The sequence below is a fragment of the Schistocerca piceifrons genome, chromosome 6 (assembly GCF_021461385.2).
Source record: "Schistocerca piceifrons isolate TAMUIC-IGC-003096 chromosome 6, iqSchPice1.1, whole genome shotgun sequence".
Classification (NCBI taxonomy): domain Eukaryota; kingdom Metazoa; phylum Arthropoda; class Insecta; order Orthoptera; family Acrididae; genus Schistocerca; species Schistocerca piceifrons.
Genome location: NC_060143.1, coordinates 292,135,685 through 292,159,691, shown reverse-complemented (window position 1 = coordinate 292,159,691; position 24,007 = coordinate 292,135,685). Strand labels below are relative to the sequence as shown.

At 40.3% G+C, this 24,007-nt stretch overlaps 2 protein-coding genes across 3 annotated transcripts in view; one reads left to right on the top strand and one right to left on the bottom strand.

The window, feature by feature from the left end:
* The window catches only part of LOC124802786 (probable ATP-dependent RNA helicase DDX27), a 90,447-nt gene extending 86,099 nt beyond the window's left edge, over positions 1–4,348 (bottom strand). Inside the window, exon 1 of the mRNA XM_047263786.1 lies at positions 4,179–4,348. Coding sequence (XP_047119742.1) covers positions 4,179–4,256 — 78 coding nt within the window. The 5' untranslated portion in view covers positions 4,257–4,348. The remainder of the gene's footprint in view (positions 1–4,178) is intronic.
* A 230-nt stretch (positions 4,349–4,578) lies between these two features.
* LOC124802989 (flap endonuclease 1) overlaps positions 4,579–24,007 on the top strand; it is a 79,358-nt gene continuing 59,929 nt past the window's right edge. The window contains exons 1-4 of one of the 2 annotated variants that reach the window (XM_047264089.1): positions 4,579–4,738; positions 4,827–4,929; positions 20,729–20,895; positions 20,987–21,096. In XM_047264089.1, the coding sequence (XP_047120045.1) occupies positions 4,657–4,738; positions 4,827–4,929; positions 20,729–20,895; positions 20,987–21,096 (462 nt within the window). In that variant the 5' untranslated portion in view covers positions 4,579–4,656. The remainder of the gene's footprint in view (positions 4,739–4,826; positions 4,930–20,728; positions 20,896–20,986; positions 21,097–24,007) is intronic. The other variant, XM_047264090.1, reaches the window with a different exon arrangement.

Below are 24,007 nucleotides of genomic sequence, written 5' to 3'. Positions count from 1 at the left end.
TCAGAATTGTACTATGGTAGTTTGATATACGTGCAAAGGGCTCCTTGAAACACGCACCACGTGTGCAAGTGGCAAAAATTCGCTGCATCAGACTTGTTTCTTGTGTTTCAGATTTTGGACATACGACTTTTTCAACTGACTTGAGTATAATTCTGCAGAATCAAACACCAATACAACTTCGGATGGGGTAAAACACTTGAGACCACAGACTTAATAAACAAAGAGTCAATTACTCCAAAATCATTGTTTGAATTTACAATGATACCATTCAAATTGCAGATGACAAGCACCTCTGAGAGAACCACAGACATCTCATATCTCACTTAAATAAGTAGACAATGTGTTTCTTTCAATCACTGGAAAATCTGGGATGGAACAATGTCTTTATTTTGTACAGAAGACACTTCACATTCACAAAAACACTGACAATCCTTTACAGAGGTTGTGAATTTTTGTGTTTGAATTACCTGTGATTGAACTGAAATTAGGATGTATGTTATCTGACATTTATTACATGCCATTACAGAGGTTGTGAACATCCTTGTATTCGCGTTACCTGTGGTCGAATTAAAATTACCTGTTAGTTGACACCCATCACATGCCATTACAGTGTTACAATGGTTGTAAGTTCCCCACACATTTTAGCTTGGCAAACATCAGAAAAGCAAAACGTTAGTGTGGATAAACTCCACTGTTATCTTATGGCAACAGTCAGACAATGAGCTACTGAATGTATCAGTTGCTGTGTACTAATTGGACACTGTAAGTGAACTTATGATTTATTGTTCTTTACTCATCTTAATAATGGAGTGTTGTTACAGAATGGAAGAATGAATGAAAAGTAAATTAGGAGAGGACTGGTTTCATTTCAGGAGAATGAGGGGCACAGGTGAAGCAATTTTATCACTGTAGTTAATAATAGAGATGATTTAGCAGAAAATATGGGCTCACACATTGCTTTCATAGATTTGTAGAATGATTTTGATAACATTGAGAAGCAGGCAGGTGCATCTAGTGCTCACAGAGTGATCCAACAGGAAAGCTGTAAAGACAAAGATCCTCACTGTCGCCACTGATATTTCACTTATGTATTGAAGATGCAATAAGGTAAGTACAGGACTATCTCAATGTGTGGGTTGTTTGTCACGGTCAGAAAATCAACATGACACCATTGTTAACAATAAAGCAGCGGTCATTGAAAGTGAACAGTAACTAAATCAGTGCTTAATGAAATATGCTACTTGTAGAGAAACAGAATGGGACAACATTTAACAGAGAGTATGACACAGACCTGCTCAGACCTGATACTATCTTGGAATGAATATGCTAAGGTCTGTAACTACATGAGCACACATTGTAACATTAACGGTTAACTAAATTCATGAAACTAGGGTACCATGTGCATAATGATAATGAAACTGTGGTACTATGCCCACAATAATAATGAAATACAATAAAATTATGATGAAATATAATTTCTATACAAAAGTATGTATAAAAAATAAAACCAAATGTTAAAACTTGTATGCATAAAATTCGTGCAGAGAAATCTGATTGTAATTATAATAAACCTGATTGTATTATTCAGTTATGTATTAAGAACCCAAGATTTATGTTAGTATATCAAAATCAAATCTGTATTTAAAAAGTTATAAGGATTTCTAAAGTAAACATTATTGTGGAAAGATATTTCTTGTACACCCTAAAATAAGAAAAGGACACAACATGAAGAAATTATCCAAATAGCACAGAAATCGGTAGACGTGATATACATGTACTGGCAAACAAAAAGGGTTCTTCGTCTGAGAATTCTAGGGTGGCCTCTCAAGAGATTGTACTGATTATTTTTGCCATTGCTCCTGTTTTTCAGTATGTGTGCACACGTTTCTGTGTTGAGCCAGCTTGGATTTGTGTGGCTGCATTTGGATAGTAGGGGTACATGTGTTTATACTCATAACTGCATATTTCCTGTATTTTGAGACTGGTGATTCTTTCTATAAATTTTTTGGATGTGTAGTTAGTTGCATGTAATTGTGTTGGATTGTGATTGGTAGATACTGTGGAGTTTGTTTTACCTACGTTGATGAGGTTACATTTTTGAAATTAGGTATATGAGATAGTTTTGGTGCTGTCATTCTGCAGACTTCATTTTGGCAATATAGGTAAAGCGAACTGTTTGATACTTTGGAGCCATATGCGGGTTAATGGAACTGTGGACTTTGTTTGAGCTATATAGATCATGTTAAATTTCTGGTTCCTTTTTCTTCTTGCTTTGTTTTGGTTTGTTATATCACAGACTTACTTTGACTTGTGTAGGTAAAGCACTTCCAATATCAGTTCTTATTAAGTTTTGTTGACCATTGAGGATTTCCTTTGCTTGATTTTTGTGGAAGTACTTGTTTTGTCATTTTTCATTATTAGAATTATTGTACATTTAGTTTGTTCCTGCCTAAAACCGCGTAAGTCCTGCATTTTTCCCGTTTGTTTCATGTTATTTTTTCCAATTCAATATTTTTTGCAGTGTTTGTGCCTTTTCCTGTGTGTAACGTTCCCATATTGTATAAGCTTGGAACAGGGGTGTTCACCATCTTGAATACATCCCAAGTCAAAGCAAACAGGTGGCACCACGAACTCCAGAAATCCTCAAAGGAATTTTAATTTTTATACATTGTATTAACCAATATGTTTGTGGATTAGTGGAGATAATTATCAGGTGTTAGTCTACTTTACAGGTGCTAATTAACAACACTAGCCATCTGTACATTCTTGTAGAATCAAACTTAGATATGTTTCTACAAAGTTTTTGTTTATGTATTTAAGTTGCAGATGTCACTCATCTGTTTGGATAGCAACATATGTAGGTCAAATGAAGATGAACAGTGTAACAAACATTGTGAAGCTGACATCCTGTTTTGCCCAGTGACATCACTGTTGGCACCTGTTTTTAAAAATTGGAGACAGATGTATACAGTTAGCTCTGTGTGTGTGTGTGTGTGTGTGTGTGTATAGATACATTTACATTAATGTGTTCCAAGTTTTTAAGTATTTGGTACACCAATTTCGGGACTAGTGTAGCAGGGGATACAACCCGTCGGCTTTGGACATTGACGTCACAAGTCGCCAATCGAGAAGCGATCCTTCTTAGTGTTGTAGCTCCCTTCAGTGGCTGATAAGTGTTTTTTGGCTTAAAAAAAAAAAAATCTCACGAGATAGAATAAACAGATCCACTTTATTAAGCAATCAGTAAAAAAACGAAACTGAAACATAACAGCAAAAGCGAAAATGGTAAACTGCTATCTGGCGACTTGTGACGTCATTGTCCAAAGCCGACGGGTTGTATCCCCTGCTGCACTAGACCCCCAATTTCAATATCTACTAAGAAAGGAATTTGGTGGAAAAATCTGGATTCTTATTTACATTAAGACACTGTTCACTTATCACACTCCGCCCTACATCTGATCAATGCTTGTTACAAAGCAAAAGCACAGTGATGTATGAAAATACTGTACAAATCAGAAATTTGTAGTACTAGTATTAGAAGAAGCAGAAGTAGTAGTAGTCGCAGTAGCAGCATTATTAACCCCTGGACTACATTTGCAAGGACTTTGGGCATGGTGTATTACAGATTAAGAACAAAAAGTGTGAATTCAAATATACATGCATTTACAAAGTTGAAACTTCCTGGCAGATTGAAATCTCATTATATTTACATAGTTACTTGTCTAGTTTGACAAGGTAGGGACTGTCTGTTCGCAATGACATCATAATAAGAACCATCTTGGCATCTGCCTGAAATAACTTACGAAAATCACAGAAAATCGAAATCAGGTCGGTCAACAAGGCTTGCTGCCTCCACCCTTTACAAATTAAAAAGCAAGAAAAAAATTTTCAAAGCAGTGGAATAATTAAGTACTCAAGGTATTAGTCCAGATTTTGTTGCTGATTGTACACTTCGCTTAGCGTCAGGTAAAATAAGATGACAAAGAAGTTTAATACTTGCTTAATGTTCGACTATTAATTAGCGCATTCCATTGCGATTTTCAACTGAAAAATGTAATGCAATCTGGAACATATTTAGTAAATCGAAATATGTGACACCATGACAGATAAGACAAACGAATAGGACAATCCTTTTATTTACTGGAAATGTTTTATTGATCACGTAGAAAAATACATACCTCTTCCTCGTCATCAGAATTTTCCGAAAAATCCGGTATCTCTTCATCATCACCAATCGTTTTAATTAAATCGTACATCTCTTATTAACCACGCACGTGCTCCGTCAAAACAATAACAAACAACACATCACACAACCCACCATAGTATCAAATATCAATATCAAAGTTGTATTGAAACAAATGACTGCACCAGACTGTGGTCGTTCCAAGCGGTTCGTAAAAAATACAAGATAGTATTCTTTTCGATGCACCTTGCAAATTTTTACACGGTTTAGTTAAAAAAATTGTTTGGTAGAAAAAGTATTAGGCAGAAAAAGTAATAATAAATCTCTCGTCAATAGATTTCTAGCTTCGCAACGTAAACATCGATGTCAAATCGTAGTGATATTCGTCGTCGATATTTCAGTCGATATGTAGAAGTTCCCGCGCTCTAGTGGGTTTGTGTACTGTCAATTAAACGTGGGTTAAAGTAGCAAGAATGGGAATTTTAGGATTAGCGAAAGTTATTGCTGATATCGCACCTAATGCTGTAAAGGAGAGTGAAATTAAACATTATTTTGGTACGCATAATTAGAACATATTCACACCTGATGTACTTGTTGAGTGAACCGCGTTTTGTGAGGTTTAACATCGGAAAATTCGTTGCAGGTAGGAAGGTGGCAGTAGACGCATCTATGAGCCTATATCAGTTCTTAATAGCTGTTAGAAGCGAAGGAGCGCAGCTAACCTCTATTGATGGCGAGACAACAAGGTAATTCATTCATATTGTGTACAGTGCGTTTTGCGTTCACTTTCTTCACTTCCCCGAAGCAGTAGTGTTCAATATTTCGCTTTTAGTATATCAGAATATTGGCTTCTAGTTAACTATAGAAGAACGTAATAATGTTTTATGTTACTAACACTGTCTCTAATGATACAAGAAAAATGAATTACAAAGGGGAAGTGCTATGAAAACATTGCACTCTGGAAATGCGCAGCGAATGACAGTAGAATGTATATCCTTTTTAGTGACTATCATCTTGACAGGAGAAGCCACAGAAAATATGAAAGGAAGAATCAATTTGTCCTGTTTGTATTATTTCAATCATTGGTAAACCATAGTCACTTGCCACTCAAAATCTCTTGTTTATACACTGGACGAAATACGTAGTTCACATCATCTCACTGAAGTTGTTTAACTCACTTTAAATATACACAATAATTTGTTGCAATTAGTCTTTTTTGTGCGTGTATTTAATGTTAAAAAAATCCATGTGTGTAGAATAAGTTTTCTGGCAATGTTTCAAGGGACCCAATTTTAAAATACAGTGTGCAATTAACCAATAGTAACCAGGTGTACTTTAAATTAGCTAAACAATTTTTTAACAGCGATAAATAACAACTTGAAAGGCCATTATGTGGAGATAAGTAAAGTAAAACTCTTTTCAACATGAAGGTTGGTTTGAACACTAAGGTGCTTTACGAACTGTGATCCTATTAATGTGATATTGTTTCTACACTGTTTCCATTCGTCAACAGTGAGCAGACTTACTGGGACAGTTGCAGGACCATCTAAACAGGTTAACCTAGTGGAATAGGTAACAAGTATGAAAAAGGGGTTCTCGGAAGTTCAGGTAAATGGATTTATAATCTACAACATTTGCACGGTCACATTACTGCATTAGAATAGACTGGACAACCACAGAGGAAGGGGTGAAAATTGTATTGGTTAAATGAAACAGGAATGGAGATTATGGCGTCTGCTGAGGACCTGGATCTCGCCGGACCCTCAGACACAATGGATATAGACTGCTCCCTACATCTACATCCATACTCCGCAAGCCACCTGATGGTGTGTGGCGGAGGGTACCCTGAGTACCTCTATCGGTTCTCCCTTCTATTCCAGTCTCGTATTGTTCGTGGAAAGGATTGTCGGTATGCTTCTGTGTGGGCTCTGATTTTATCCTCATGGTCTCTTCGTGAGATATACGTAGGAGGGAGCAATATATTGCTTGACTCTTCGGTGAAGGTATGTTCTCGAAACTTTAACAAAAGCCCGTACCGAGCTACTGAGCGTCTCTCCTGCAGAGTCTTCCACTGGAGTTTATCTATCATCTCCGTAACGCTTTCGCGATTACTAAATGATCCTGTAACGAAGCGCGCTGCTCTCCGTTGGATCTTCTCTATCTCTTCAATCAACCCTATCTGGTACGGATCCCACACTGCTGAGCAGTATTCAAGCAGTGGGCGAACAAGCGTAATGTAAACTACTTCCTTTGTTTTCGGATTGCATTTCCTTAGGATTCTTCCAATGAATTTCAGTCTCAGGCAAAAAGTCAGTGGCAGCAGGTGACCCTGAGGCATAAACTGCTTCATTGAATGTTCCATGCCTTCTCAGTCTCACAATGACATCATCCTCCAGTGGAATTGCGACAGTTTTTTCCACTGCCTGTCTGAGCTACAGCAACTGTTAAGCTTTACATCTGCGTTCTGCATTGCCCCCCAGGAAACCTTGTTCCCAGCAATGTGGACCCCACTTCCCCATCTTACTGTAACTGCCCTGGCATCAGGCCCATGGACACCTTCCCAGATCGGCTTTAAACAAGGCATACTGGGAAACTTCCACCTTTGCTGTCACCGTTGATTCTCCTCCATAAGGTAACATCAATGTGATGGTTGAGCAGGTTACTACACCGAGCGAGGTGGCGCAGTGGTTAGCACACTGGACTCGCATTCGGGAGGACGACGGTTCAATCCCGTCTCCGGCCATCCTGATTTAGGTTTTCCGTGATTTCCCTAAATCGTTTCAGGCAAATGCCGGGATGGTTCCTTTGAAAGGGCACGGCCGATTTCCTTCCCCATCCTTCTCTAACCCGAGCTTGCGCTCCGTCTCTAATGACCTCGTTGTCGACGGGACGTTAAACAACACTAACCTAACCAGGTTACTACAACAACCGTTTCTGTGGCAGAAAACACGATCCTTCGCTCTTTAGGTTGCCCACGGTGAAAGGCAGTCCTTTGGTGGTTGCCAGAAGTCGCTGAAGCAATTGAGGACTGTCGGTGAGCTCTACAGCGGCATAAGCTGCATCCTTCCCTGGAGCACCTCATAGCCGTTAAACATCTCCGTGCCAGCATTTGCCAACTTATCAAATGACGGAAGCAGGAGTGTTGGGAGAGATAAGTCTCGACCATTGGGTGCCATACTTCACCTTCCCAAGTCTGGACCAAGATTAAATGTCTTTTCAGGTACCAGACCCCAACAAATGTCCCTGGCCTTAACATCAATGGTTTGTTATCTACCAATGCAAATACGATTGCTGAGCACTATACTTGAGCCTCTTCGTTGGAGAACTACCCCCCAGCCTTGTGCACCCTCGAACAACGGATGGAAAAGAAAGTGCTCTCGTTCGCCACACGCCACAGTGAACCCTATAACACCCCATTTACAGAGTGGGAGCTCCTCATTGTCCTTGCACATTGCACCAAAACAACTGCTGCACCAGATCAGTTCCACTGTCTGATGATTAAACATCTCTCATCTGACAACAAGCGACATCTCCTCATCATCTTCAACCGGATCTGGTGCAATGGTGTCTTTCCATCGCAATGGCAGGAGAGCACCATCATTCTGGTATTTAAACCTGGTAAAAACCCGCTTGATGTGGATAGCTATCGGCCCATCAGCCTCACCAACGTTCTTTGTAAGCTTCTGGAACATACGGTGTGTAAGCGTTTGGGTTGGGTTCTGGAGTCACGTGGCCTACTGGCTCCATGTCAGGGCGGCTTCCACCAGGGCCGCTATACCACTGATAATTTTGTGTCCCTTGAGTCCGCCATCCGAACAGCCTTTTTCAGATGCCAACACCTGGTTGCCGTCTTTTTGGATTTACGAAAAGTGTAAGACACCATCTGGCGACATTATATCCTTGCTACATCATACAAGTGGGGTTTCCAAGGCTGGCTCCCGATTTTATCCGCAATTTCCTGTCGCTTCGTACTTTCCGTTTCCAAGTCGGTGCCTCCCATAGTTCCCTCCATATCCAGGAAAATGGGGTCCCCCAGGGCTCCGTATTGAGTGTATCTGTATTTTTAGTGGCTATTAATGGTCTAGCAGCAGCTGTAGGGCCTTCCATCTCACCGTCTTTTTATGCAGACGACTTCTGCGTTTCATACTCCTCCACCAGTACTGGTGTTGCTGAGCGGCACCTACAGGGTGCCATCCATAAGGCGCAGTGAAGGGCTCTAACCCCGGTTTCCAGTTTTTGGCCGTAAAATCATGTGTTATGCACTTCTGTCAGCATCATACCGTTCATCTGGAACCAGAACTTTACCTTAATGATGATCCACTCACTGTAGTGGAGACATAGCAATTATTAGGACTGGGTTTTGACACCCAATTAACTTCGCTTGCTCATCTCCGTCAGGTTAAGCAGAAGTGCTGGCCGCACCTCAATGCCCTCCGTTGCCTTAGCAACACCAACTGTGGTGCAGATCACTCTACGCTGCTGCAGCTCTACAGAGCCCTTGTTCAATCTCGCCTCGACTATGGGAATGTGGTTTATGGTTGGGCGGCATCCTGAGAGTTGCATTTACTCGACTCATTGCACCACTGTAGCGTTCGCCTAGCGACAGCAGCTTTTAGGACGAGTCCGTTGACCAGCGTCCTGGAGGAGGGCGGAGTCCCTCCATTGCAGGTTAAGCGTGCACAATTGCTCTCCAGTTATGTTGCAAATGTTCGTAATTCTCCTGTGCCTCCGAATAACCATCCCCTTTTCCTGCTCACAACATTTCAAGTCCCTCGTCTGTGGCCCAGGTCATGGCTTACAATTGCAGTTCGTGTGTGATCCCTTCTCTCCGAACTGGAGTCCTTGCCTTTACCACCCATACTTGAGGTTCATGCACGAACACCTCCATGGTGTACACCTATAGAACAGCACTCCTTGCCAGATAGCTGCAGTGTATTCACTGCAGAGCTGGCGGCCCTATCTCGTGCTCTTGAGCACATCCACTCATGCCCAGGCGCGTCGTTTCTCCTATGTACTGACTCCTTGAGCAGCCTACAAGCTATCGACCAGTGCTACCCTCGTCATCCGTTGGTAGCGATCGTCCAAGAGTCCATCTATGCCCTGGAACGGTCCAGTCGTTGAGTGGTGTTTGTGTGGACCCCAGGTCACATTGGAATCCCAGGCAATGAACTTGCTGACAGGCTGGCCAAATAGGCTATGCAGAAACCATTTATGGAGATCGGCTTCTCTGAAACTGACCTGCGTTCAGTATTACACCACAAGGTTTTGCAGTTTTGGGAGACAGAATGGCATAACCACAGTACGCACAACAAGCTGCATGCCAGTAAGGAAACTACGAATGTGCGGAAGGCCTCGGTGCGCGCCTCTCGCAGGGGCTCTGTGGTTCTCTGTCATCTCCACATTGGCCATATGTGGCTGACGCGTGGTTACCTTCTCCGTCGCGAGCACCCACCTTGGTGTCAGTGTGACTCATGAATGACGGTTGTCCATCTCTTACTGGACTGCCCACTTTTAGCCCCTCTGCAGCAGACTTTTAACTTTCGTAGCACCCTACTTTCGGTGTAGGGCGACAATGCCTCAACAGCAGTTATAGTTTTACATTTTATTCATGAGAGTGAGTTTTATTATTTGTCCTAAGTTTTAGCACATGTCCTTTGTCCCTGTGTGTCCTCCACCCTAGTGCTTTCAGGGTGGAGGTTTTAATGTGTTGCAGAGTGGCTGGCTTTTTCTTTTTATCCTCATGGTCAGCCAGTCATGGTAACCTACTTTCCTGTTTTAACCTCTTCTACTTGTTTCTTGCGTCTTTGTGGTTTTCTTGCCCCCTTTTGGCCATTTAAGTGTTTGTTGTCCTTCAGTTGTGTTTGTGGTTTTTCCTTTCATTCTGTTTTGTCTTATTCTTACCCTTGGGGCAATGTTTCCTTCAGAACAAGGGACCGATGACCTCATAGTTTACTCCTTTCCCCCCTCTTTTAAACCAATCAACCAACCTCCATACTGTCTACACATGGCGCTTCCGTGCCTGCATGGCACATTTCCTTCATGAATTTTTAAGAGACAGAATTTTCAAGGTACGTGTTGTTTCTGCATCGTTGGACATCCTTGTCCAGGAAAATGGTGCACCTCGGGCTTCCGTCCTGAGTGTTGACCTCTTTGCTATCACCATTAACCCTATAATAGCCTGTCTCCTGCTGGGCATCTCCAGCTCTCTTTTCATTGATGATTTTGGGATCAATTGCAGTTCTCAGTGGACTTGTCTCCTCGAGTGGTGTCTTCAGCAATGTCTTGATTGTTGTTACTCATGGAGCATCAACAATGGCTTTCACTTTTCTACTGTCAAGACTGTTTGTATGTATTTCTTGTGGCATAACTGGTTTCTTCCACCGTCTTTCCATCTTGGGCATGTTGCTCTTCCATTTGTTAGAACTATGAACTTGCTGTGGCTCATGCTCAATAGGAAACTTCCTTGTTTGTCCCTCGTGTCTTACCTGGCTGCCCACTGTACACGATCCCTCAATGTCCTACACATCCTCAGCGATACTTCCAGGGGAGCAGATCGGACTACCCTCCTCCGTTTGTACCCAAACTATACTATGGGTGTTTTTTTTTATGCATCTGCACATCTACATCTCTATCTCTGTCCCTCTTCTGCTGTCTCAATGCTATCCACCGTCTTGCAATCTGTTTGGCCACTGGCACCTTTTACATTAACCCGATTGAGAGTCTGTATGCAGAAGCTGCCAAATTACAGCTGCCATACCCCTTTACCTTCACCTCAGAAGATACACACTCTGTCCGTCTGCCGTGCCTGGCCACCTATCCTATGCCTCCTCTTTCAATGACTCCTTTGGTCGCCGGTATGGGGCGCGTCCCTCTTCTCTGTTATCTCCTGGAGTTCACTTTCGACCCTTGCTCCGTCAGCTTAACTTCATGCTACCTGCCAGTTTCCCAATGTGTGTGAACCCTTCACCACTTTGGCTTCATGCTGTGGCCCATGTTCACTTTGGCCTTCATTCGCTTCCTAAGAACACTACTCCAACGTCACTCTATCTCTTTCACAACCTTCACACGGAACTTTATGCTGGTACGTTTGTGTGCACTGACGGCTCTTGGACTGACTGTGGTGTCGGGTGTGCCTTCGTCATTGCTCCAACGATTTTCGGTATTGGCTTCCAGAACAGTGCTCAGTATCTACAGCACAGCTCTTCACCCTGTATGAGGGCATGCAGTACATCTAGTGACGTGGGCTTTTCAATTGCTCATCTGCTTCAACTCTCTCAGTGCATTTCAAACCTTCTGTGTGCTGTACACGGTCCATTCCTTAGTGCAACAGGTCCAGGAAAGCTGTCACTTGCTCACTCTTGATGGAGACACTGTGGTGTTTATGTGGATTTCTCATCACATTGGTCTGATGGAGATGAGGCCACTGATGCTGCTGCAGTCCTCGTACCTCAGCCCGGCAGTTTTTCCATTCCCTCCATTGATTTCTGTATTGCCGTCTGTCAGCAGGTGGTGTCACTTTGCCATCACCACTGGTCCTCCCTTCATAGGAACAAGCTCTGGGGAATGAAGCTTCTCCCAGTGGCTTTGATGACCACTTCTTGGCCCTCTCACCGTGAGGAGATTATTTTAGCTCGGTTGCGTATTGGAGGCTACCTCTTTAGCCATCTCCATTTGTTAATTGGTGCTCCCCCATCACTTTGCGTTCATTGCCCTCAACCTTTTATGGTCAGTCATTTCCTGATGGAATGCCCCTTTTTTTTTAACCACTTACATTTTCCTTTATGTTTTCTGTCTTAGTTATCGGCCATTTTAGCAAATGACGCACAGGCTGTTGACCATGTTTTGCTTTTTATCCTTTGTAGCAATGTGGTGAAGGACATCTAATCTTTAGTTCAGGACCTCCATTTCTCTATGGCGTATTTTTTTGGCCCTTTCTCCAGATCCCTGTTTTTAGCTGTCCTTCCGTCGATTGCGCTTAACGTGTAGTCATTTTTAACTCCTTTTTTGTCTTTCATGTTCTACAGTTCTGATGTGGGTGTGTATGACCCTAGTTGTTTTTGCGCTCTATAACAAAACAAACAAGCAAACAAATCACCACCAGTGCGCCACATCACCCACTGCAGACCATCCTCCAGAATGCACGAGACAATCAGTACAATGCATTCATTTCCCTCCATGCTTTGTGGACAGTAGTCTGGTTCCTCTGAGGGGGCTGATTTAGCATCTGAGATTACGGACTTTGTGCAGTGTCTTGTGGTCACGAGCACATGCTAGTATGTACGTGTGTGTGTTTGCTGGGGGTGTGGGGCACACATGTTTGTGTGTTTATTTACATCACAGCTGTCAAAACATGTTTTGTGCTAGCTGCCAGAGGCGCTGTTTTATTTCTATTAGAAATATACTTATTCTTAGATTTGTTATCTATTGTTTTTCAGAAGTATGTTCATGACTTACTTGGTTATGCACTAATTTAGATTTATTCTTATATCTCAAGAGTAGAATCTATATGTTCATAAATCTTCTCTGAAGCTGCTGACTCTTAATAAGTTTCCATTTTCTGTGCCATGCAATAAAGCTTGTTCATTCCCTGCACGAGTGTTTATATTTTGTACGCCAGCCAGTCTGGATCTCGACATGCAAAACTTAAAAAGTCGGACGGCGGATAAAACAGTCAGCCTGACAATTTAAACAGAATGAATAGTATGTTGAAAAATGGCCATACGATGAAAATAAACAAAGGTAAAATGAGGGTAATGTGTAGTCAAATGCCAAGGGGCTTAGATTAGTAAATAAGACTAAAAATAAGTTATGTGAGTTTTGCCATTTGGGCAGTAAAATGATGCTGGCTGAAGTCAAGGCATAAATCCATTCTGGCAGTGAGGAGAAGGGCATTACTCAAAAAGAATTATTTAAACATATATTAATTTTCTGAATGCGTTTGTGTGGAGTGTAGCTGTACATGGTGTTAAATGTGGATGGTAAACATTACAGGCTGGAAGGGGGGAGTAAAGCTTTTGAAATGTGGTGGTACAGAATACCGAAGGTTAGATTGGTAGATTAGGTAGCAACTGAAGAGCTGTTAAATCACATTGCAAAGTTACAAAATTTGAGGCACAACTGGACTAAGACAAGGTATCTACTGATAGGACAGATCTTGATGGCATAAGGAATAGTTTGATAATGAGAGATGGGACAAACATTGCTTAGGAAAACCAAGGCTTGATTATACTAAGCAGGTTAAAGTGGATGTAGGTCGCAGAAATTATGCAGAGATGAAGTAGCTTGGTGAAAGTGTTCTTACAGTGTCAGCAGCGGTTGCATTGCATGCCAATGTTGGTAATAATTTGTATGGTGAACACTGGGAAGTAAATAGAACAAACTGTGAGTCTGTTGTTGGTAGGGAATCAGAATGCTTGTTCCTAATTTGTTTGGTTCCTAAGTAAAGTTAGGTGATATTTTGTTCTATTAGATTAGAATTTGTTCACATCTTGTTTTGGCAAGATCCGAAATAAGACATACAAGGGGAGATCGAATATAAACAGGGTTTTTGTTCCTGAACATCAACAGTTAGAGGACTGGCCTCACGCTTAGGCGGGACCATTAGAAGAGACGAGATCATGCTTTTAGATATTTCTCGTTGTTTCGTCAGTAACATTCACGAAGTATGAGCAGCAGGTGCACCCCTCCATTGTGCAATGCATAATTATCAAATTTCTTGCTTGTGAAAGAGTTACAGTGGCAGAAAAGTGCCAAAGATTGACTGCACAGTTCAGTGATAAAACATTATCAATAATGCGTGTGTTTGCCTGGCGTAAAAAGTTCAAGGAAGAGCAACGTGTGGAAAATCAGCAACATGATCGTCGTCATCGGACGAGCATTACAGATAAAACCATTTGTGCGGTTAAAGACGTTATTGATGATGATCAGAAATTGCACAATAAGTCGGAATCAGTTATGGAAACTGTCAAGCAATGGTCACAAATGATACAGTTCTGTAAAGTGTGTTCCAGATGGGTCCCTAAACTTTTGACAGAAAATCTGAAGTTGAGATATTAGGAGGTCTATCAGAGGCTTAAGGTTTGCGGAAGAAGGTGATGCATTTTTTAGTCAGTTCATCACCTGTGATGAATCATGGGTTCACCACCACACTCCAGAATCCAAACAAGCCAGTTAGGAGTGTTGGAGGAAAGGGGAGGCAGCACCAGTGAAAGCCAAGACTCGACTGTCAAGTGGCAAGGTTCTTTCAACCATATTCCCCCCCCATCAGCGAGGCATTTTGCTGGTTGATCTTTTGCATGAGTAACGTACAATCAGTGCTGCTTACTGCGAACTGTTGAACAAGGCGAGAGTTGCATATTGTCGCAAAAAAACAATACCAATCGATTCGACAGGTCATCCTCCTCCACGACAATGCGCAACCCCATACTGCAGCTCTAACTGTCTCCAAGTTACAGGAAATGCACTGGACTACACTTGATCATCTTCCTTACAGCCTGGACTTATCACCCTGCAATTTCCATTTATTCGGACCGCTTAAAGAAGCTCTTAGAGGGCGACGATTTGAAGATGATGAGAGTGTGGAAGACTTCATGCGCAATTGGCTGGTGACATGACCCAGTTCTTTTTATGATGAGGGCTTTTTTTTATAGTAAAGACAGCCCACTGGTTGCAATGAATTTTATAGTCGCATTGACCATGGTTTCGACTCCTAAACTAAGGAAGTCTTCATCAGAATTTATATTACATACGTAAGAAGTTGAGTATAACAGCTCTCGTCATACAATTTTAATATCAAAAAGGCCACATTGGCGTTAAAATTGTATGACGATAGCTGCTATGCTCAACTTCTTACATATGTAATATAAATTCTGATGAAGACTTCCTTAGTTTAGGAGTCGAAACCATGGTCAATTTGACTATAAAATCCATTGCAACCAGTGGGCTGTCTTTACTATAAAAAATATTTTCATGGTTGTTGCACACAGCTATGTTTAAAGTTGTATATGAGGGCATCAAAAAGCTACCCATACGCTGGGACAAAGGTGTTTCCAAAACAGGAGACTATGTGGAAAAATAAATTATAATTGCCTTGAGTTTTTCAATAAATGAATTTAAATAAAAAATAAAATCCCATTTATATTTGATCCCCCCCCTCATACAGATAGGTTATTGTAGTGATGGATATTTATCTGGCTACCCTGTATATCAGCGTATTATAGCTATCATATTTTCGTGTTGAGATTTGTTGGCTTTACCAGCTCGCAGCCAGGTTGTCACATTCCAACATAACCTAGGCCTCTGGCTATGCTACAGGTTACTGTGTCAGCACATTTTGTTCATTGCTGCCTCCTTTTAGTAGAATTGTGTTGTCATGTATCATGTGATAGTTTTATTTATATCAACATTTAAGTTTAGATCATTTATGTACACAGGAACAGAAGGTGTCCCATAACTGATCCTTGGGGTACATCACATTTAATTTGTCAGATAAGTGTTCTGATACAGTTTTTAGTGTGATATTTGTGTGCTTGATGCACACTGCTTATGATTAGTCAGGAAGAAACTGGTCCAGTTGTTGGACAGACCTCGAATACCATATCTATCAAGCTTTGATAGCAGAGTTTTATGATCCACCATGTCAAAAGCTTTTGACAGGTCAATAAATACTCCTATTGATTTCTTTTTTTAAATTTTATTTTATTTTCCCATCCGGTTTAGGATGGAATTGATGCACTCATAAGTAGCAGTTGTCATTGACATGTAATTTCTGAGTACATGTTGTTCATTACATAGGATGTTGTTTTTATTAGTAAATTTCTTAAGTTTGTCATAAATAAATTTTTCTAATACTTTTGAGATGCAGGAGGAAATTGTGATGCGACTGTAGTTATTTACATTATCTTTCTCACGTTCTCTATATGCTGGAATAACTTTTGATGTTTTCAACACATCAGGGGAAATGCCCGCCTGAAGTGAGCAGTCACATAAGAATGTGAGTATTTCAATTAGGTTTGATGCACTCTTCTTTAATATTGTTGCAGGTACACCATCAATGCCTGCAGAGTTGGAATTTTTTATTCCCTTTATTACTTTAGTTACTCTATCTTGTGAAACAGTACTGATGTACATTGATCCACTACATGCACTTATTTTATATTCATTTCCTGGGTTCTCTAATGTCAGTTTGATTGTAACATTATCAACAACATCTGTGAAAAATTTGTTAAATGTGTTGGCTACTTCTAAGGGGTTTGTTACTTTTTTATTTTTGTGTGATTGTCTGTATCCTCCAGATTCTTTTTTTTATAACACTCCACATAGCCTTTGGTTTATAAGTTGAATTATAAATGTAGTCATCAGTGATCATTATTTTAGCTGTTTTTATTACTTTTCTTAATATTTTGGAGTATTTTTTATAGTATGTGTGTAGGAATTTTTTGAGTTGCATATTTCATGAAGTAGCCTTTTCTTCTGGCATAAAACCCTTATTCCTCTTGTGATCCAGCTATTTGTTCTAGAGTTTCTGCGTATGGTTACAGTTTTCAGTTGGGATGGAATTTGAAAGAAATGGGTTAATCTATCAATGAAGGTGTTAAATTTTTCATTTATATTGTTCATTTTGTACAGTTCCGACCATTTTTCTTTCTGTAATAAGTTGTTGAAGTTGTTTACATTATCCTGATTATAACTTCTACAAGACATTCTTAAAGACATGTTGTTAATAATACTGACTTTTACTTTTATGCTTAATATTTGAGCAAGATGGTCACTTAAGTCTGCATTGAAAATTTGTAGTGAAGTATTGTGTAAACTCTTCTTGACTAGAAATTGATCTAGAGCTGTTTGGCAAGTTTCTGTTACTTGGGTAGCAGCTTTTACTTCAGCCTTTAAATTATAAGATGTTGCAAGGTTCAAAAGGATATCTCTATTTCTATTATTTGTGAGTGAATCATTATTGAAGTCACCACAGATTAACAGTCACAGTCCATTTTATTTACTTTATTTAGCAATGACTCAATTTTGTTTAAGAAAGTTCAGAGTTTCCAGATGGTGAAAGTCAGGTAGGGCAATAAAATCTACATATTCCTTTGTGCAAACTGCCATCCCCACCCTGCTTGCTGTTTCTCCTGCAGTAGTAAGAAGCCGAAATGAATTTTCGTATTCTGGATTAATTCTGGGTTAAGCCAGTTCTCAAAAATGCATAACACTGAGATATCTTTAAGTTCACCTGCTAGCAGTTCATTAATTTTATCAATGTTATTACGTAGGGATTGCACATTATGGTGAAAAATTTTTAGACGGGCGTATTCATGATTTGATAATTGGGAGTCATGTTTACATCATCACATATCTTTAGTTTGTTAGGATTTTCAGTAGTGTTGTGTTACAATTGGTAGTGATGTGCACCTTCGATTTGTTCAGAGGACTGATCAGCATGAGGTTAGACCATGTAGTATGGAATTTTGTTGTTAGCACCACATTGGGTATTGTTTTATGTATTGATACTTTTGTTTACCCTTTAACTGCTCTGGACGTGTTAACGTGCATCTTCGTACCTGTCCCTGTGTGCTCTGGACATGTTTACGTGCGCCACCAGTCCTTCTACCTGATACTCTGAACGTGTCTACATGTAGACACATTCAGAGTACCAGGTAGTAGGACTGGTGGCGTGTGTTAACATGTTCAGAGCACACAAGGACAGGTGCAAAGGCGCGCGTGTTAACACGTCCAGAGCAGTTAAAGGGCTAATGGAGCGCATGGAAGGAAGCTATAAATGATGTGAGTTATTTGTTAGTCCCACTTTAGAAGTTAAAGTGATGATGGGTTTCTCATACTCTTTGGCTTGAAGGGCTAATTTATACAAATTATGTTTGTTAATGAAAAATACTTGCTCTTGAGTGCACGATTTGCAGTCTCACATAGAAAGTATTAGATTCATGAGGTGTAGGAAAGTAATTAAAGTACATGTAAATAAATTTGTTTTCACAAAATTTATCTTATTCTGGACTGCAGCTCTGAAACAGTCAGCATCTTTCCATACACATAAAGATTTTTTTGTATAAAAAGAAAAAAAACCAATTTTTCCATTGTATTCATAATAACATAAGGGTACCACTTATTACTTTGAAAAACATGGCACATTGGCAGTCAGACTTACTATCCCCAGCATTAACAGGAATTATTCTGTGTTTGCCCCGACAGCAAAAAATCACAACCAACCCCTGAGCAGGCATACTAGGGTTATGCCAGAAGTTTTCAGCAGAATATTTTTTTAATTTAAAGTATAATTCTTACAGCTTTTCGAACTACTCTCCATGTGCACCTACACATTTTTGTATCCATTGGAGCCACTTCAAAATGTTCCAGTCCAAGCTTCTAGAGATAAGTCACTTAGAGCACTATTGAATGCTGTGATAGCCTCTTCATTGAATGAAAAATACTGCCCTTGAATTTTTTCCTTCGTCTTTGGGAACAGAAAGAAGTCACACAGAGCCATGTCATGTCCGTAGATTGGGTACATAACACTCGCACGTTTTCCTCCTCCAAGGAGTCCGTTGTCTGGCAGCTGTGTGTGCTGAAGTATTGTCTTGATGCAGAAGAAGTTGCCTGCTCCTCTTCTTTGGCAGACATTCAGTCACATGCCACTCAATTTTGATTGTGCAGTATGTGTCCCAGGTCACATAGGTGCTGCCACCCAGCTTGGTGAAAAAAGTGGCTGCCATCTTCTTCCAGAGCTCCTACGCCTCCAAACTTTTGGTGGTGGTGCTTCACCTGGGGAGCACCATACTGAAGACTGTCTCTTTGTTTCAGGATCATAATTATAAACCCATGTTTTGTCACCCGTGCTGATATTGTAAGTGTCTTTGGAGCGCTCTTTGTCAAATTTTTCAAGAATAAAACAGTACCAATCCATTGCTGTGTTTTTTGGGCTTCTGTCAGGAAATGTAGCACTCAATGGGCACATCTAAATGATCGTAAATGATGATCTGCACCACAGTTGATCCAATATTTAGGATCGCAAAATCTTAGATGAGTCATCTTCAGTCATTTACCTGACAGTGCCAATGCTTTATGGGGTCACAGCTGTTGATTGTCGGCTGGGATGAGGTTCGTCTTCAAGAGACTCCGGAACCCTTGAAAATTTAAAATCCAATTTCGAACAGTGGACCTCAAGAAGCAGTCAGCATGATAAGACTGCTAACTTGCATGTCATGCTTCTTTTTTTGTTGGAAGATATTTAAGCCTTTTAATATTCAAATTTTGATTGTTTAATAATTATTTGGTTATGCACACTTGAGTGCAACAATGGGAATTGATGATATGAATTAGGAGTGTTTTGCCATTGCAGGAATGTATTGCAGATACCATATAATCACCATTATTTCACATTAATAGTTCATTTAATAAATAGAAATGTTGAATTTAACGTGACCAAAATTTAGGATCCAATGCTGATCATGTCAAAATAATATTGTATACAGAATGTGGTGTAAAGAGAGAAGTATGATATCTACTCCTATGTCTTTGGATTCAGCATTTCATCCCATTATCTATGTGCCAGTGCTAAAGACAATTGCTTGCATTTTCTGTGGTGCACCATGACAGTTGTTTCCTGTCTGGCATGGTTCTTTGCAGTGTTTACTACATTGTGTAATTTTTATTTACAAATAAAATTTTTTGGATTTTATGTGCTTGGTGCCGCAAATAAGTTGTTTCTTTTCAGGAAGACATTATTAAGTCTAAATTTTAAGTAGCCTGCATCCTGCAACTTTACAGCTTCAAGAATGTAAAGAGCCTATTCTGATTGCAGATGCCTGTGATAAAATACAGTTACAAGTGAAACTGCAGGCATTGTTTGTGCCCAATATTGTAAAATCTTTTTACATTTTCAGTTCCATTTTAATGCCAGTGACACCTGCTGCCTATTTGATTTATACATTGATGTCATAAGATGTACTACTTCTGACTGCACATCATTAATTTTTCCATTGACACAAAGACAAGAAATAAACCGTTTTAGAGAAAATATATGTACGTTATGTAAAGTTTCACATTTTCTCTTGTTTCCTGGTGAGTAGCTGATCAGTGTTTCTGATTTGAGGTTTTATGATAAATCTGTCACACTGTTCTGTAATTGTTTTATTGTAGGTAACTGTGAACAGTAGAATAAATGAAGCATGAAAATCTGGGTAGAAATGTATGTGGTAAAGTCATTCAGTTGTGTGCGTGTGTGTGTGTGTGTGTGTGGGGAGGGGGGGGGGGGGTTGGACAGAGTGAGTACATAATAAATTGTGAAAGATACAACTATTTCCTTCACTCCTTATCATATTCCTCATTCTCTTTCTATTTCTTACTTTGTAATTCTGGAAAAGCACAAACGCACAATAGAAACTTAAGATTCTTCATCTAGAACCGTGACAGTTTCTGCAGCATTGATAAAGAAGTGAGTTATGTGAAACTCGTATGTCATCTGTCTTTTTGTTGTTTTCCTGTCATTTGTGAAATTTGTCTTCATTAGTTTTAAAGACAGTTAATTTTTTCTAGCCATCTTATGGGAACATTTTATCGTACAATTCGTCTGATTGAAAATGGCATAAAGCCTGTATATGTATTTGATGGCAAGCCACCGAATCTGAAATCAGGAGAGCTTGATAAACGTGCTGAAAGAAGAGAACAAGCACAAAAGGAATTGGAAAAAGCTGAAGAAGCGGGTAATATGCCACACAGTCTTGTCAAATGTTTCTTTTATGCTAATGTTGTATTTATATGCTGTTAAAATGTTCTTGCTTTCTTTATCAACAGGCGATGTTGAACAAATAGACAAATTTAACAGAAGATTAGTGAAAGTGACAAAAACACACACAGAAGAATGCCAGCAGCTTTTGAAACTGATGGGGATTCCTTACATTGTGGTACTTTTGATCAGTTTATTTGTTTATACACATAATGATTTTGTTGGTAGATACTTGTACTGCTGAGTTCTGTCAACTCTTAGTCTGCATTACTCAAGCACATTGAGAAAATGGTGACTTTCAAGTTGATAGGGATGGGGAAAGGATAGTTTTTAGGATGATCCCAGTCACAGACAAAAAAACTATGTATCTTAAATAACAGTAGTCAGTGGCAAAGTGTGTTATTAGCTCTTGCCAACTTTGATCTTCCATTCATTTGATGATGTCAAATTCACATTATTATTGAAAAGTGTGCGGTTAAAGATAAAGCTACTATGAACCTAAAGGTTTGAATACCACAATGTTTCACAATCCTCCTCCTCCTCCTCCTCCTCCTCCTCCTCATCATCATCATCATCATCTTCTTCTTCTTCTTCAATATATGTAAAGTATGCAGCCAGCTGGTTGCATAAGTTTAATGTAAAAACGTTGACCAGGTTTCAATACCATGGAAGGTATCTTCTTCAGAAGGAAAATCACCTACAATGTTTTAAACATGTTATAAAACAAATATCTAAAAATACTTGACAACATTGAAAAGGAGAACATGGTAAAACTGGTACTTGCATAAATTACATTATGTTAAAATTGTAAACATAGAGCTGAGGAACTCAGGTCACAGTGGAAAATGTAGAATGAGAAACAGTGATAATAATAATAATGATATTGTAAACTTTCGCGTGAGGTAAGTTTTTAAAATATAAAATATATGTATTAGGAATAGTGTTCAAGGCTGCTTATATGTCGCGCGTAAGTGACAACGTGACAGATAGCAGTAAACTGGTGCTTTTTACCTACACACTGCAGTATTGGTGATTTTTATGAATTTCCTTAACCGCAGACCATCTTTGTCACTTCTGAAAAAGGAATAGGTTGATAACACACATATTATATTGAAAATGTTTACTCAGATTTTAATGTCGATACGAGATGCTACCCAAAATATCTGAGATTTTCCATTGTACCGGTCAAACCAGTAGCAGTAAGACCTTCCGCCACTAGATATCTTGAGGTACATGTCTTAGCTACTGCGGCAAAAAGTTGTGTTATCTTTGCTGCTTGCAGCTGTGAGTTGTAGTGGTGCGTGTCGCGATGTGTTAAAGTGCTTCTGCAAATTGTGAAATGGATGACATGAAGGAGCAATGGATTTACATGAAATTCTGTTTCAAGTTGAAGAAAACTGCAGCTGCAAACCATCGCATACTGACCAAGGCATTTGGTGAGAGAGAACTGAATCAAGCAAGAGCATTTGAGTGGTTGAAGCACTTCATGGAAAACTGAGAATCTGTGGAAGATGACAGACATTCTGGTCAATTGTCAACGCGCGCGCACACACACACACACACACACACACACACACACACACACACACACACACACACACACACCAGAAATGATCATAAAAGTACTTGACGTGACTGACAAGGACCGAAGGTGGACAGTTCACGATGTTTGTAACAGGCTTGGGCTGTTGATGGCACAAGTCAACAAATTCTAGCTGAGGAACTAAACATGAGACAAATTTCAATGAACTAGAGAATTTGAGTGTCCGGTACACTTATCCAGAGTCATAGCAGCTGATGTGTCTTGTATCTACAGTTATGACCCTGAAACAAAGCAGCACTCGTCACAATGGAAAACACCATCTTCTCCAAGGCCGAAAAAACTCTTATGAGTTTGCAACAACATGAAGTCAGTAAGTCAGTGCCCCCCCCCGCCCCCCCTTTTTTTAGGTTAGGGATAATGAGTAAGGAGTTTTTTCCACCTGATCAGACTGTCAAGCAGTTTTCCTGCAAGGTTTTTTGAGGCAAATGAGGGAAAATGTTTGGGACAAACGGTTAGAGGTGCGGAAGAGGAAAGACTGGTTAGAGCACCATAACAACATGCACATGCACATCTTGCACATTGTGAAGGAATTCCTGGCCAAAACCAGCAGGGCAGCATTTCTGTACCCTTCCTACTTGCCAGACCTAGCCCCGTGTGACTTCTACCTGTTCCCAAAGATAAAAAGCACGTTGAAAGGGCAATTTTGTGTCTCAACTGAAGACATCCAAGTGGAATCGTAAGAAGTCCTGGACACCTTTAACCCTGCGGAGTGCTTCCAAAATTGGGAACAATACCGGGATTATTGCATATATGCCCAAGATGACTATTTTTGACGATGACCGAAGACATTAGGATGTAGGACATTAAGACTTCACAAATAAAAAAGTGTAGCACACTGTGACTGTAATATCAATGAGTCACTGTTGGAATCTGCCAACTTGTCCAAATATCTGGGTGTAACACTTTGTAGGGATATGAAATGGAATAGCAGGTGGTAGACTTGGAGTTATTGGTAGAATACTGGGGAAATGCAGTCTGTCTACAAAGGAGAGAGCTTACAAATCACTCGTGTGTTCGCACATGGAGGAGATACTTAGAGACAGGAACTGTCGATGACATGCCTCGCTCAAGCAGCTACTGCTGCAGTGGATGACCGTTACCTGTGGGATTGTGGCTCGGAGGAACCCTGACAGCAACACCACCATGTTGAATAACGCTTTTCGTGCAGCCACAGGACGTCATGCCACTGCGCAACTTCACTCCCGATGTCCATGGCGAGGTCCATCTTTGCAACCGCAACACCATGCAGCGCAGTACAGATGGACCCAACTATGTGCTGAATGGACCGCTCAGGTTTGGCATCACATTCTCTTCACTGATGATTGTCGCGTATGCCTTCAACCAGACGATCGTCAGAGATGTGTTTGGAGGCAACCTGGTGAGGCTGAACACCTTAGGCACACTGTCCAGCGAGTGCAGCAAGGCGGATGTTCCCTGCTGTTTTGGGGTGGCATTATGTGGGGCAGATGTACGCCACTGGTGGTAA